This window comes from Mycteria americana, chromosome 21, assembly GCF_035582795.1.
Source record: "Mycteria americana isolate JAX WOST 10 ecotype Jacksonville Zoo and Gardens chromosome 21, USCA_MyAme_1.0, whole genome shotgun sequence".
Classification (NCBI taxonomy): domain Eukaryota; kingdom Metazoa; phylum Chordata; class Aves; order Ciconiiformes; family Ciconiidae; genus Mycteria; species Mycteria americana.
In genome coordinates this window covers 1,540,536-1,555,860 of record NC_134385.1, presented here as the reverse complement: position 1 = coordinate 1,555,860, position 15,325 = coordinate 1,540,536, and the positions used below count along the sequence as shown (strand labels likewise).

The window sequence follows — 15,325 nt, the reverse complement described above, 5'->3', positions numbered from 1 at the left end:
GAGAAGCGTACATCAAAATACGCTGCTTCTCCAGCTACGTTGTGTGCTTTGGGGGCTGTAAAAGGCCATTGGCTCCAAGGTGCTTTAAGGACAGATTTTGGACTCCTTTTGGATCGGGGTTAAACTTATCCTCTGGGTTTCTGTACTGCGTCATGTTTTACATTTCCCAGCTTTGGAATTCCTTGTAAACGTCCTAGTCCTCTCCAACGCCAACAGCTTATGGTTGTGTCTTAGGGTCCAACGCTGGAGGTTGTCTGCCATCCTCTGAATTCTTTGGATCTGCTTGTGCTTTACCTTGCAAACGTGTATTGACATACCTTTAGACGATGAATTATTTAGCAGTCGAGCTGTAACTGTGGGTTTTTGAATAATGCTAAGCAATTTTAAGGAAGCGCTTGCTAATGGCGTGCACGTACTCACTAGCTAATTTACTTGAACCGTAGCATGCAGAATGTATTATACTGAAGTGAGCACCTGTACAGATTCTGCACACATCCTCCTGCTGGTTTTCACGTCATATCACCTTTCCTTTAAATCCTACTATATAATAGAAATCTTTTGCCGTTTCAAGGGGACTGTTTCTGTGAGAGAGGTATAACAGAAAATTGTGCCTTGTGCAGCTGGGTCTGAAGTCCTGGAAAACAGATCCGACTCCTTGGTTTCAAATGTTAGATTGGCATTTGAGCCCTGGCCCTTGGTTCTGATTACAGCGTCCTAAGCTGCAGAAACAGAGGTGCTTGCGTGCCTCTAAAGGATGTGCGTTTTGCAGAGATGTCTCCCTCCGCCATATCTGCTTGATCTTGGTGATCACGTTTCCCCTTCCCTCTCAGGATTTCAGTTAAGGAAATATTCTAGTAGTTTACTTTTAATTTGCATGGTTTTACAATCCTTGCTGTGTAGCTTACCTGACAACTAAATTTACACTTTTTAAGACTAATTTACCTGGCAGTCTCCAGGATGGTTGCTTTTAACGATGATTCTGAAATCTGGATTGTGAATCTCAAATTGGATGTGAGATTCTGTGAATGTGAGATTCAAATTGGATGTGAATCTCTTCTGCTGGCCCAAAGTTCCAGTTCTTCAATACCTCCCCAGTTGCTTAGCTGGGGAAGTGCCTCTCTCACCACCAGGAAAGGTGACATCGTTTTTTCGTAACGACTAGCAGGTTCAAACCTGCTGGGACAAGTCTCAATATACTGTTCGTGCCAAAAAATGGTCTTTTGGGGGAAGAGGAAATAGAGATAAGGGTGCCACTGCCTGACCCAGCGCCGAGCCTGGTACATCTGCATCTGCATCGCTTCCCCACGTGCACACAGTTGCTTTGCTCGTTTCACCCTCTGCTTGTTTGGTGACGGTTTGTGTACCCAATCTATAACAAAGTGATACTAAACGTTGTTAAAAACACTGCCAAAAAGTGAAAAAAGGGCAGACATATGCCCTGAATTTATGCTGATCTAGTGAATCAGTCTTTATTCTTCTCATCAACCCTAGTTACTTAGAGTCTCATAGTTCCTCTGCAAATTGGAAAAATAAACACAAGCCTGATGTCAATCCTTTGGTTGTTATGGGAATATCGAAGGATAATGCGCATTTATCAGGCTTTTTAGTCAGTTGAGTGTACGCTTGTCAGATGTCTTTACACCTCACTCCCTGAGAAGGCTGTTTGAAAGCCTTGCGGGAGGAAGGCTGCGTATTCACACGTGCACCCTCGTTATCCGCAGCAGCGTTTAATATTTTAGCCTTGCCTACAGTTGCCTCACTTGGTGCTTCGCCCTCCCAGGCCTCCCGTCAGCCCAATCTGCAGCTCTCTCCCCACGTCCTTGCAGTGCTGTTTCGCGGGATCCCCTCCAGTCCTCGTAGCACCGCAGTCACCCACGATACGCCTATTAACAGGTTTTTCAGCACAGGGAAAAAAGTCAGCGTTCCTGGCGGCGCGTGCGGAACGTGCCAGCAGCCGTCAGCTCCCGTCCAGCGCGTTGCTGCGCCCCGTGAACAGGGCAGTGCTCGGCGTGCCGCGTTCTTGAGCGTGACTAAGGCCGAGGCGTGGGTTTTCTTCTGGTAGATTTAGCGAGGATTAAACAAACAGCAAGGTAATTCGTTTGGAACCGGGCTGGAAGTCCTACGAGCCGTCGTACGCTGCAACCGCCGCGGCGCCTGTTCGGTAGGGTGGAAGGAAGAGAGAGAACGCTGCGGTTCGGTTGCGGTTTGTAGTTGTAGTTTAAAATCCTCCTCTCTGAGGTAACGGGACAAACGCCCACCCCGTGCTTCCACGTGTGACTCCTGAGGGCGCCCACGTTCAGCCCCAACGCTGAGGAGCGCGGGTGCGGGCCCGCTGTCCCGCTGCGGGGCCGGGGCCCAGCCAGCCCCGCGTCTTCCCGCACGGGCCCGCTCCGCGGGAGCCGTCAGCGACGGACGGGCTGGCCGCGCTCCTCGGCTCGGCCCGGCCCTGAGGCGGCCCCGGCCGCTCCCGCCGCCTTTCCCGCCCCCCGCTCCGTTGCCGAGCGACCGCGCCGGCTCCCGCCTTCGCCGCGCGGCACCGGCCGCTTCCGGCCCCGCCTCCCTCCCGCGCGCGCCCGGAAGCACCGCCCCCGGAAGGGCGCGCGGCCCGGCGCGCGGGGGCGGGATTTCCGGCGGTTGGGGCGCGCGCGGCGGGGCCAGAGCGGCAGCGCGAGCCGGGGCTGCGGGCGGCCACGCAACTTCCGCCCGGGGGTCTCCGGTCGCCGCGCGCCGCCGCCGCCGCCTGAGGGGACGGGAGCTCCGGGCGGCCGAGGCGACGCGCCGGGCCGCGGCCTTGCGGGGAGCGGAGCGGAGCGGGGCGGGCCGCCGCCCAGCGCAGCGCAGCCCCGAGCCGGCCGCCGGGCCCGGCTCAGCGGCGGAGCCCGCAGCCCCGAGCGGCTGCGCCCAGCTCCATGAATGGAAATCGGCAGCGCAGGTGAGTGCGGGCGGCGGCGGGGCGGCCTGGCGGGGCTCGGCCGCGGGCCCTGCGGCGGGGTGGGGGGGACGGGCACCGGCCCTGCCCCGCGCCCCCGCCCGCCGCCGCGCCGCTTGGCCGGAGCGGGGGAGGGGGGGGGCACCGGGCGTTTCACCCCCCCGGTTCCCGCCCCGGCGGCGGCGGAGCGGCGTGTGCTGAAGGGCAGGAGCGTGGCTGGGCTGCGTGCGGGAGCGGTGGGTCCGGGCCGTGCGGGTTTCGCCTCGTGGGTGAACCGGGCGGGGAGGAGTTCTGCCCCGCCGGCCGGGCGGGGGGGAGCCGCGGAGGCCCTTGCGGTGTAGCTCCGGTAACCGGGGAAAGCCGGGCACCGTGTCCTGCTCTGCTGCCCCTTTTCCTGTGCCGAAGACAGCGGAGAATTAATTTTTTTGTATTTCATAACGAGTGTTTCCCAGGCAGCGGCTGTAGGCCAGCTTGCATAATCTCGTAACTGTGCTGATGTCGTTGAGATCCCGCCTGGAGAACTGCAGCTTTACCTGCGGAACGGACGGTTCCCGTCAGCGCTCGCTTCAGCGTCTTCTGCCAGGCAGCGTATGAGATGTTTAGCCGTTGTGCAGCTAGTCGCTGGACCCCAGAATTTTAAGGCTGCTTGCGTGTGCCTTTGGGAGTGCTGCTACACAACAGCCAAGCCAGGATCTGTACGGTTTTGCCTTTGGTCATTGCATCCTTTTATATTGGAAATACGCGCTTAGTATTTGTAAAGCGTTGCGTTTAAAGTGTATTTTGAGAGTTGGAGAAGGAAGTTCTACTTCAAAAGAATTTCTCTTCTGGCAGAAAAGTGGAAAGAGGGTTCAGATTTGGGCTGTGTTTAATTCGTGATGTAGCTGGGTGGCAAAGCGAATGGCAAAACTACTTGGAGTTCCTTTTCTGTCACTTTGAGAGGTGCCACAGCCGGGGAAAATATGAGTATGAGGCTGAAGGTGTCAATGCAAAACGTGCATTTTCATATCTTCGTGCGTAGATACCTTTGTAACTTATACACAGAGGTAAATTAATGGTGGATTTGGCTGGAAAAACTTGCCACCTAAGCTGTGTCCTTGCTTAACGAGGTATGTGGTGGAGTCAAAACCATTTTGGGAAGACGCTGGATTTTAGCGATCTGGTAGAATTCAGATGGTATGCTCGTAATCTGTACGTGTTAAATAACCCTTAATTATAACCTAGTATAATTCCGGTTGTCTCATAATAAGAAATAGATTTGCAAGAGCAGCATGTAAACCTTTGGTATGAGTTTACCTGTTGTTAGGCTGTAGTAGGTTAGGTTTCAGCAACGCGTGCCATGAGACAGTGCTCCTGATGGGCTCAGCCCACTACGCGCTGTGTTCAGCATGATGGATGTCTCTTTCCACGTCTGCTGTGTAACGAGGGAAATGTTACGAGCGATACTAACGTTCCGTGTTTCAGAGAACCTTCTGGCCGTCAGACACCAGTATTGGTGCAGGAGGACACAAACCATCCTTGACAGAGCAAATAAGGGTTAAAGTTCTGTTGTAAAAGGGAGAAGGACATCGAGATGTGCTTCCTTTTCTGTGTGTGAAGGGAAAATACGGGATAGAATGAGCAGAGTCTCTGACATAAAGCAGGGAAACAAAGATAGGATTGTGAATATACCTGGAGTAAAGGATGGAAGCGTGTGCCAGGACATTTTAGGTGAAGCAGTGCAGTAGGTGTCTTTCTATTTGTGTGATAGGCTTAGCCTGTGAAACCCAGCAAGTATGCCTCTTCTAGTCCAAATAATTTGAACACAGTCTAAAGTAGAAGGATGTGGAGCTGGCTGTTCGGGGTGCAGGTTACGGTGAAATCAAGTAAACTGAGGAATAGCAATAAAATGCTCACTGTAAAAAGGTGAAGCAAAGTAAAAGCAGCCCTTGGTAAAAGATCGAATTCTCTGTTGAGCATCCATCATGCTTCCACCAGGAGAGTGTTAAGTAAACTTCCAAAAGGCAGGTATATTAAAATAGTGCTACCGAGGATGCTCTGTGGTATAACTGAGTCAAATCAGTGTGCCGTGTGTGTCTTCATTTACATTTCATAAATTGTTCCTTCAGAGTTCACAGCTTTTTGTGTTAAGTGTCCAGCTGGGTTTTCTTGACTCTAGCATGGTGGTTTTTTAATGGAGCACTACAGACATCTAGAATCTTCTGTTCGCTTTCCTATACAAACTTTGGGCAGATAAGATTCTGAGAATTTGCTTTTCTCTTTCTGCGTTAGGAGTGGTGATTTGGGAGGACCATGAAAAGTTACATTTTTGTGGGTGGGGTAGAGAGGGAAGGGGAATGAATCATAAGTGCCTTCAAAAGTTATTCTATTCCAGAACACGTGTGATGGGAGTGACAGTGGGACTTTTCCTCTGGAGTTGCAGTGGAAGATGTTTGACTCACAATATGTACTTTACAAATTGTTTCATCCTCATAGCTTTAATTCCTCAGTGGTAAAGGTGTCGGATATTTCCTGAGCTAATTTCCAGTAGAAATTTAAAGAAATGACGGGAATATGCAGTTTATAGGCCTTTCGACACATCTAGTATGCGTTTAAATAATATGCTAATCAAAGCACAGTCTCCCACTGTATCTAGCTCTAACCGATTCCTCCAGCGAAGAGCTGGGAGTCAGCCTGCAATTGATGTTGTGCAATCTTACTGGAGAGTCTGAAAATTCAGCTGATAGTCCTGAGACTTGTGTTGAATTTGGAGTGAGAAGTAGCAGCAAGCAGGGTGACTTGCCAAGTGATCAGGGATACCTTGATAACTGAAGGAATTCTTCTCTCTCGTTAGACTAGACTGTATCACCGAGCTGTCGTGCAAAGTGTTTACCTCTTAATTAAAGACCAGGCTATAGTTGGCTACAAGGCGGTTTTGTTCTTAATGATCTTCAGTCATAGTTTCTCATTTCTTTGTGCTCTAATGCATTTTTCTGAAAACGATGACATGCGTCAAATTTATTGCTTTTAATTTTGTTCACGTGCAAACTTGTTAGGATGTAAACTAAATTTTAGTATTATGTTTAAAGAACTTTTGTTTAATTACTGTTAAAACTGTATTTTATTTTGCAAGGGGCTTTCTTGTACCGTTGTCCTAAATTGAGTAATATGACCGTGTGTCTCGGATCTTACTGTTCTGCGCTTAGATATTTTTCAGGCAGTAAATTGGAAAAAGGGGAGCTGCTTGCATCTTAATTTTGAAACCTAAACAACAGTAGACAGACAGCACATTTCACTCTCTCCATAACAGCAATTCAAAGTTAGTGAGTTTAAGGGGGAAGAATTCTGTAGTTTTCAAAACAGTTAACATGAAACCAGGAAAACAAAAATGAGGGCATTAAGAATTGCTTATTTTCTTACAAAGTGGGTTTTTTAGCATAAATGCAAGTACATGTTGGTAAAGGTTTCTTTTTGTGGCAAAACGTGGTATACCTACACTCAACAAGAAAGATTGTGTCAGTTTACCTTCCTGATTTTGGTCTGGGGAAATACCTTCAAGGGAAAAGTATAGCTGTGTTTGTGTGGGTTGTCATGTTCTCGTCTCCTAGAGTAGTTAGGTATTAACTTTACAATGTGCATATAAGCTGCTTTTTTGAGCTTAAAGCTCTTTATGATTAGATTTTTTTAATGGTTCAGGAGCATTTATTATCTTGTAAATGCTTCCAAAATGCTTCACTGTATTTTCTGTAACTTCTTTAGGGTAGAACAAGTTAGCGTACTAGTATTTACTTGTGCAGTTGGCTGTCACTGAGCATGGCATCAAAACGTTGGCTTTTAATGAGTTTTAACATGACTTATTATCTGAAATCTTTAAAAAAAAAAAAAAAAGACCTAAATTGAGAGTAGGAATGTTTAGAAAACGTGGATTGCATTACTCATAAATAATGTAATGCCACCCAGCGAGGCTGCGGCTACAGAAATAAGGCAATTCATGATTTCTGGCATAAGGAGCTCGATTATTGAAACCAACATTCAAATATAGTCTTCCCTATCTATTTTTTTTTAACTAGAATTAACTTATTTTTCAGTAGTGATTGGATTTTCTTTGAGCTCCACAGGCTGGGCCTCTGAGTCCAAGCAGAGGCCAGGGGCCCTCTGAAAGGGAATCTTTTTTTATCCCTCCATCCTCTCCCCCTCCATGGAGAGCTTTCTCCTGTGTGCAGGCTCCAGCCTGAGGATAGGATCTGTTAGACAAATCTGCCTTGTGTTACTGAGCCAGAGTTTAAATAATATTTTACCTGTTAAGCCCTCCACCCATCGTGTGTCTAAGGCTGTTCAGTCACCCATTCAATTAGAGATTTAGAACTGTCTTATAAACAAAAATGACACTCTTAAGTAATCATCTGTTAATATTTTTTTGGTTTTATCATGCTGAAGCCACAGTAGGAAAGAGGATGATTGTTTGCTGGAAGCTTGGTACTGATGTCTCTTTCTGTAAGGAAAGGATCGTGTAAGGAAATCTGTATTTTCTATTAGCATCTTGCTAGAAATCAGTATTTTGCTTCGTGCTGTAAAACTGTCTTGCGTGCCAAAAGCTTCAGTTTGCCATAAAATGGTTTGTTGAAAGTATTTGCAGGTTTCTGTGCTTGTGCTCTTTCTGTTCAGGCTTTATTCCGATTAGGGCTTCGCTTGGTTGCTAGGTAGACTCAAGCCTGTGTTTTGGATGCACGCCAGATGTGTTCTATACTGCTGGCTGTATTGCCATAGAAATTACAGTCAATTTTTGTTGTGTTTAATCTTTATTATAACATCTATAATTCCCCAGAAGAAAAGATTCTGATTCAGAGCTCGTTTAAACCATTAGAGGGACTTCCATATTGGCCTGGAGTATGATCTGACTTCAATGGGAATTTTCAGATTGTGGATCTGAATATACTGACAACTGCCAATTTCCACTCTTTTCAAGTTCTGTCGGAGTAAATGGTTCTGTTGGCGGAGGTGCCACATAATTGCACTTGAAATTAATTTCATTGTCCACGTATTTTTAATGTTACTTCAAACTTCAGCTCTTTGAAAAGGTAGTCTTGGTATGAGTTTTTTCGTCAGAATGTATTTCATAAACAATACACTTATTCAATTTTAGAAATTTTTTTTAAAACGTTTTAAAATATTAGTTTCCTCATTAAGCCCTCTAAAAGTGACAGTTCCCTTTTCATCTCTTTTGGGGTTTTATTGAAATATTGGATTAAATATCAGCAAAGCTCTTCAAAATACTGTCCACCAGTGAGCTACATGTTAAGGGACGTAGGTTATGCGACCTGTTACCCAGCCGAGCGCGGCAGGCACGGATAACCACCTTACGTTCCTGCGCCCCTTGGGCTGGAACAGTAATGGCCCCGTACGCCCCTGGGAAACAGCGGTGTAAATCCCCTGTGAAATGCAACGGGGATGCAAGATACCTTCTTCTAAACGTGGCGGTGGTGGTAGGGAGCAAACCACGGGCTCTGGGCGCTGCTGGTGACCTTTCCTGGTTTAGCATTTGCCTGTTTTGCAGGTATATTGTCAGGGCTTTTGCCTCTACTTGTTTTACTGAGCATCCACTTGTGAGAAAAAAAGTCTTTCGACATTGCTGAAGGATATTCATATAAAGACTTCAGCAAATGCTACGAAGGGTACCTTATAAATTGATATACCTTTAGGCCCTGAAGAGGATTTTATTTTCTAGCTTGTGTTATTGCTGATTTAAATGCGTAGTTAAATATTTCCTCTGCAGATTTTTCCTGTATGTTTTCTAATGAGTAACCATACATTCAGAAGGTTCAAGTTATTTGGTGGTGGATCTTATACCTTCTTGAAACGTACTCCCTTGCTGTATAAAAGCCTTCCAAGAATCTGTCTGAAGCTTCAGTTTTAGTTCCTATCTGTGTATTCACTGTTCCGTGTTATAAATCAGTTGGCTGTCAATGTTGGGGACTTTCCTTAACTGGTTTTATGAATTGAGTACTACTCTGGCACGCGCAACAGACTTGATTTATGGGGTTTTTTTGATTTTTAAGGGCATACTAGGCACATGTACATATCTGATGCTCTGATGGCAGAGTAGTAATAGTTTCTGAAACGCAAAGAAGTTTCTCCTCTAAAACTTCTATTGTGGGCAGCTGAATAGTGCAGAGTTCTCCTCTTCTGGAGGCACTGACAGACTGCACGTTCCTCCATCTGCTGCAGCCAGGCCGTGCTGCAGTAATGCTTTTGCAAAGATTTTTGAAACTTTAACAACTTTGTTTTCACGGTGGTTAAATAACGTGAAGGAATTGGTCTGACAATCATAGTCATTCTGTGCTATTTAGAATAATACTACTTTTAGTATTTTTGGTTTGTATGTTTATTTCCATTAGCTTGACACAGGACTTAGGCATGAGGTTGGGTGAGTCATTGATGTGATACGGGAGCAGTAGCTGTCCTCAGAGAGCGTCGCTTGTTATTTATGTTTTATTGGGTTTTGAGTCACAGGTTTGAAGCCAGTGACACAGACTTTCACAACATGCAATCTGGCAATTTAGTGTATTTTGAAAGCAGGATATTCTGAGTGGGTGCTAGTGTATTTGGACAGTGATAGCAGAATTGAATTACAACCTACTCCTGTTTTCAAGTTAACTTGTCCAAGGGAGCATGTGTATCGGACAAAATGATAGCAAAAGCAGCTGAGCTTTTTAAAATGATTCCTGAATAGTGTGTAGACCTGCGACTCTTATTCAGTTGTTGGTTACTTAATTCCTCTTTGCCAAAATCTGGGTTCTAACTTCTTCCAGGGTGAGCTGTTTCCTGAGGAGCTGTGTGTGTGCAGCTGAACAAGTGAGGCTAAAGAAAGCCTTTGTCTAACAACTGGTATTTTCTTGTTTTGTTCACCACTGTTTTCCAAGGAGCAGAGGTTGGAGGCCTGCTCGCATACTTGGCATTGGGTAGAGCATTTCTTTTATGACCCAGGATTTTGAAGTGCACCCTGCCTTATATTAGTAACTGAATAGCATTTCTCTGTTTCAGGTTTTTTGCTCCTATGCAGCTGATCACCGGGATTCTGTTAACGGGATAGCGTTCCCATGAAGGGGTTTATCTCTTCTCCTGCACTCTCCAGCAGCTGAGTGCTCAGTTAAAAAGTTCAGCTTAGTGCAACTTCCAGAGGAGATGGTGACAAAGATTTCAGCCATACTGTATTTCCCTGTTCCACGTGCTTCAACTTCTTCACCTAACCTTCATGAAGATTGTCTGCACACTGGCTGTTTATTCTGTGCTTACAGATTTTAGCAACTGTTTTTACATGTTACATGATTTTAACAAATGGGGTGGGGGGAGACAGGGCAGACCAGACTATAACAAACTTTAATGTTGTCTTTATTTCAGCAGTTATTTTAACATTATCTTTATTTCATTTCCTACAGATATGAGCTAATTATAAACTATGGCATGTATGTCTTTGTAATATTAAAATAAGCTACTGAGTCACTTATGTCACTCAAATGTTTAGTAGTAACTTTTTGCATATGCTTATATTCTGAAAATATATCTGGAGTAAATTGTCGAGCTGCTTTTATTCTTGTGACAGTATTAAAACGAAGGAAAAGTTGAAGAGAACAGATGCTTGGAAGGACTTTTGCATAAGCATAGTCTGTGAGGGTGTTTTAAATGATGCTTCTTGTTTTATGTTTTTGTTTTATCTTATGGCTTGAAGCCAAGCCCACTCAGAATTTTTTGGTAGGTTTCTGGGTAAAGCCAGACAAATGTTACAGTGGAACTTAGCTTTGATGTTCACCTATTCTCAGTACAGGGTTTCCTTCAAGATAATGCGATTTTTTTTCCAGGAATGGTGGAGATTAATCAAAAGGCAAATAAGACATTTTTACCAGCACTTGACATTTTAACTCTTCTATGAAAATGAGTGGGCTGGAATTGCTATCTGTGTCACTGAGTAGGAGTAGAGGGGAGAACTTTTAACTAACTTAATCGAATGCTCTGTAAATCATGACATTTGTACGATGAGTAATTTTTAAAACTTGGGCTACAAAGCATGTTGGTTTCTTTGTTGTTTCTTGACTGGAAAGAGATATTTTTAAGTGGAAATACCAGTAGAAATTCTTGAAAGTGGACTGTGTTTCCTACTGTGTTTGGTTTTGTAAGGCATGAGTAACCCAGATCTTGAGCTGAGGATTCTCATCTAAATGATGCAAAGTGAATTAAATAGATAACCAGATGAGAATGTGACATATATTACTAGACAGGCATTTTTAGCTGACTTTCAAAATACCCATCTCTTATTGCAGATTTTGATGGTTTCTCTGAGCAGCTATGGGTATTTTTCTTGAATGTATAAGTAATCGAGAGTTTTACAATCCTGTGTCTTAATCTGAGTCTTTCCTGTTCTGGCCCATTGGCTTTATCGGTGCCGTTAGGCAGGAGGGAATGGTTTTAGTCTTCATCCATTTTCAGCCAGCAAAGTTCAAGAATAATCTGTCTTCCAAGACTAAGCTAATAATTGCAATGAAATTACGAGTTTATTGCAAACAATGTACATCAGTTCAGAAGTGCTTCCATATTTTTGTATTCTGCGGCGACTTTGTTATTACTAGGGTGTTCAGAAAAGACTTGTAAAAACTCTGTGTTTTAATGGCAGACAGGCTTTCCACAATAGTAAAGTGTTACAAGGAAAAGCACACTTTTGTTTGTTTGTTTAGGGAATCTCCTGATTTTATTCATGCTAATCACAGAAGCTGGAACTCATCAGTAAGAAAATAGTCTAGATGTGGGTGGAGGCTCATGGAGGAAAAATGGGCAAGTGTTCGTTTGGGACTTAATAGGCTAGGCATGCTGTTTGATGTGTGCTGTTTGATACAGCTAATTTTCCCTTCTTGTAGTCTGCTGGCTCTGGTACTGCCTGGTTGTCCTACGAGTTGGTTCGGGGAATTGCCTAAGACTGGAAAAGGGGAGTGCATTACTAAGTCTTAATGGGAGACAAGTATGCGTACCTGCACATGCAAGGAGCCTTATGTATTTTTAAAATGCTGAAACGTAAGCAAGTAGTACCTTTGTGACACAGCTTGTCTGCTGTGCTTATCTTCTAATCTGTGATATTTTTTCCTTTCGCAGGACCCGTCGGGGCACAGCCCCTACTCATGGTGCCCAGACGTCCTGGCTATGGCACCATGGGCAAACCCATTAAACTGCTGGCCAACTGCTTCCAAGTTGAAATCCCAAAGATTGATGTCTACCTCTATGAGGTGGATATCAAACCAGATAAGTGTCCTCGGAGGGTGAACAGGTAAGAAGGTGAAATTTGTCTCATACATTATACTGATACTGCAATTTTTAAGCAACAGAGGGACCTACTGAAGTAAATATAGTCTATGTAGCTTAAAATCTGAGCATTATGCTATGGAGATCTGTGTGCAAGTTCTCTTAAACATCCGTGAGATGGGTATAAAGCCTTTTCCAGGTTCTCCAATTTGGTTGTGTCCAGATGCTATGAAGTGGGCCAGCCATTAGTGGTCACAGTACTTTGAGAGCTGTTTGGCAGCAACCCCTGTTCTTCAGGGCAGCATATATGTGGTATAGCTGTAGGCAGTTACCTTTTTGGTTGCAATACTGGCTGTCGAATCATTTGAGTTAGCAGGAATCTGCTCCTATGGGTGTTTTTATCCTCAGTTGATACTGAGATACATTGCAGCATTGGTTAATCTGAAAGGTTCTCCAACCTAATTCACTGGGGTACTGTGATCAGAAGCTAGTGACTAAAAGCCATTGCTGTAGGTACAGGAGGAGACAGCCTTCAGCTGGAAAGCTTCCATTAGGAGTAGTGGTATGAAAGCACTGCAAACAAACTAGTTTTCCCCTTGTTAATAGATACTTCATGCAATCAGCTTAGTGTATTTGAAATGGTCAGATTTGGTCTGAGCTCCACCTGTGTCCTTTCTCTCTTGTTACAGCATTTTGTATAGGACATTGTATCTCATCTTATTTTCATGTCTGCTGTGTATTAGGGTCAGTTAAATCCCTTGCTAGGCTACTTTATTTCTAGATTGCTGGTTAAATGGAGAGAATATTTTCATACTCTGTTATCCCTGTTCATTTGGTGATCCAACAAACTGTACCTATTGAGTGCTGGATTCTTCAGCCTTAACAGATTGCTGGTACAGCTTTTTATATATGGTCTTTGTGTACTTTGTCCTAAACCTCTGGAATTTTGGGAGCCAGCAAAGCCTCCTCAGAAGGAGTAGTTAATTGAAAACCTGACATTAGAGCTATAATAATTTTTGCTTTTTAAAGATTACAACATTTTGTATTTCCTGTATTTCTTCTCTGCATTGAATAATTTTTTTAGGAGGACTGACTTGTTAGTCTCTTGTGAAATCTGTTTCATCAGTTAAAGTTCAGGGTGGCTGAAAAGCAATTTCTTCCCCTTTCATCTGCAACTCTGTTTTTTTACGTTTTAACAATAACATATTGCTAGGGCCTGATTCTGGCTGGTGATGTTTTCCCCTGCTAGTTGCATACTGCAGTTCTGAAGGCTATGTAAATACCTATGTTAAGTATTAGTTAAAAGGAAACTAATAAATTGCTAAAATTGGGGTGCAATAGTTCTGTGTGAATTAATATTTAATATAATCTTACTGTTAGAAAGGTTAGTTTACTACCGTATTGTTAAATGAAGAATGCTTGTGAAGCCATGCTCATAGGGATACAAGGAGAATATAAACTGCTCTAAACTGACCTACTGTTTTATACGTCTGATTCTTTTCTACTGTGATCTTGTAATGAAGATAAATGTCATTTTACTTAAAATCTGTTGACTAAAAACGCTTTTTTTGTCTGCTGTATGGCAGTGCTTGATTAAAATAGACTAAGGGAGACAAAGCTGTAAGAGCTCTGGTTGCTCCAGCAATTGCAATCTGTGATTCTGTGTAGTTAGTTGTTTCCATAACAGTGGGAGAAACTACAGATGTTTGAAAATAGTGCATTTGAAATAAGTTGTTTTAAAATAGCAACTAAATTTTATTTAAAATTTAAAAGAAAAAAAAAATCCCTTTTGTGGTCCTGTTGGTAGGGTAATTTCAAGCCTGCTTCCAGAGCCAAAATCGATGTTTGTCACAGCTTGTTTCAGTTGGTTGTGCCTTAGAGAAATGCTGTGTCTTCTGAAGTTTTCAGTTCACGTGGAGAGAGGCAAAAGTATTTGGTTTGAGTTTCTAAAGTAACTCTGTAAAATTGTCAATATTTTTGCTTACCTAAATAATGATTTGCTGAAGAGTGTGTTTGCAGCTGATAGAACTTTGCATACCTTTGCGAGTCTCAGATTGAGTATCTAAGTGTTGCTTCTGACCTTTGTTAGGTTGTGTGAGGGCTGGTTATTTCCCAGAAGTGCTTTTTGTAGACTGGAGTTAATTTTAAATGCTTTTGGAGGTTTCTCATTCATAAATTCAGTTGTTGTGGTATAGGTGTAGTTCAGATGCACATGTAACTTTGCCCAGAAGCTTGTCAATGCTATTCTACCGGTAAAGCCACTGTCGTGCTTTTCCTTCTTTGTGTTACCAACTAGTAGAAGCAGTCATCTGGTTTTTGTCAAGGTAAACTGAGAAGACTAATTGAACACAGGCAGCAAACCTAACGAGTTGCTTTAATAGTCATATACTTTCAAATTAGAGACTGTATTTGTTTTCGAGTTTGACAGCAAATACAGGTTGTAAATTATGAATCCTAATATAAACTGTAGTTTAGAATCTGAAAGCTGAGGGTGAATCTTGCATGCATATTGTTTTTTTCAAAGTAAGGAACCATGAAATTGGTTGTTTAAAATTACTACTGCTTTACCAACTTTCATGGGTGTAAAAATGTGGCAGATGTTAGTTAAAAACTGCAAGAGCTTGTATAAATGAGCCCAATAAAAGAATATAGTATCTGCTGAATAAATGACTTTGGATAGTGTGTTGTGGATTACGCAGAGAAGAATGGTTTTCATTAGCCTAAGTTGAAATCAGTATACTGAAATACCCGCTTTGAAGAATTTTCCTTAGAAATATATTTTTCCCTTTCTCCTGCATGCTGTGACAGTTATTTCTAAGAAGTCAGTGGATTTGCATAGACTCAGCTATTCTGAAATAGTTTCTGACTAACATCCTGTCTGCATGCTTGCATTTGGAATAAATAGGGTTTTTAGTTCCTGAATAGTTGCTAAGTTTTTTTAAATTCACCTGCACCTTTATGAGCCTTTAGCTGTAGGGAGGCTTTAAAATCTAGAGTGTCTTCTATTTCCTTTTCACTTTCCCTTATAGGGTTTCTGCTGTGTTGTGAACTGGAAGGCGGATGGTAAATAACGCTGTGCTTTGAAGCGGGCTGTAGGTGTGAGATCAGTAGCAGAGCTACAGCTGAGAACTGTTT

At 43.5% G+C, this 15,325-nt stretch overlaps 1 protein-coding gene across 1 annotated transcript in view; it reads left to right on the top strand.

Annotated features, from left to right (window-relative positions):
* Nucleotides 1–2,617: 2,617 nt before the first annotated feature.
* The window catches only part of AGO3 (argonaute RISC catalytic component 3), a 33,784-nt gene continuing 21,076 nt past the window's right edge, over nucleotides 2,618–15,325 (top strand). Inside the window, exons 1-2 of the mRNA XM_075522087.1 lie at nucleotides 2,618–2,932; nucleotides 12,044–12,215. Coding sequence (XP_075378202.1) covers nucleotides 2,914–2,932; nucleotides 12,044–12,215 — 191 coding nt within the window. The 5' untranslated portion in view covers nucleotides 2,618–2,913. The remainder of the gene's footprint in view (nucleotides 2,933–12,043; nucleotides 12,216–15,325) is intronic.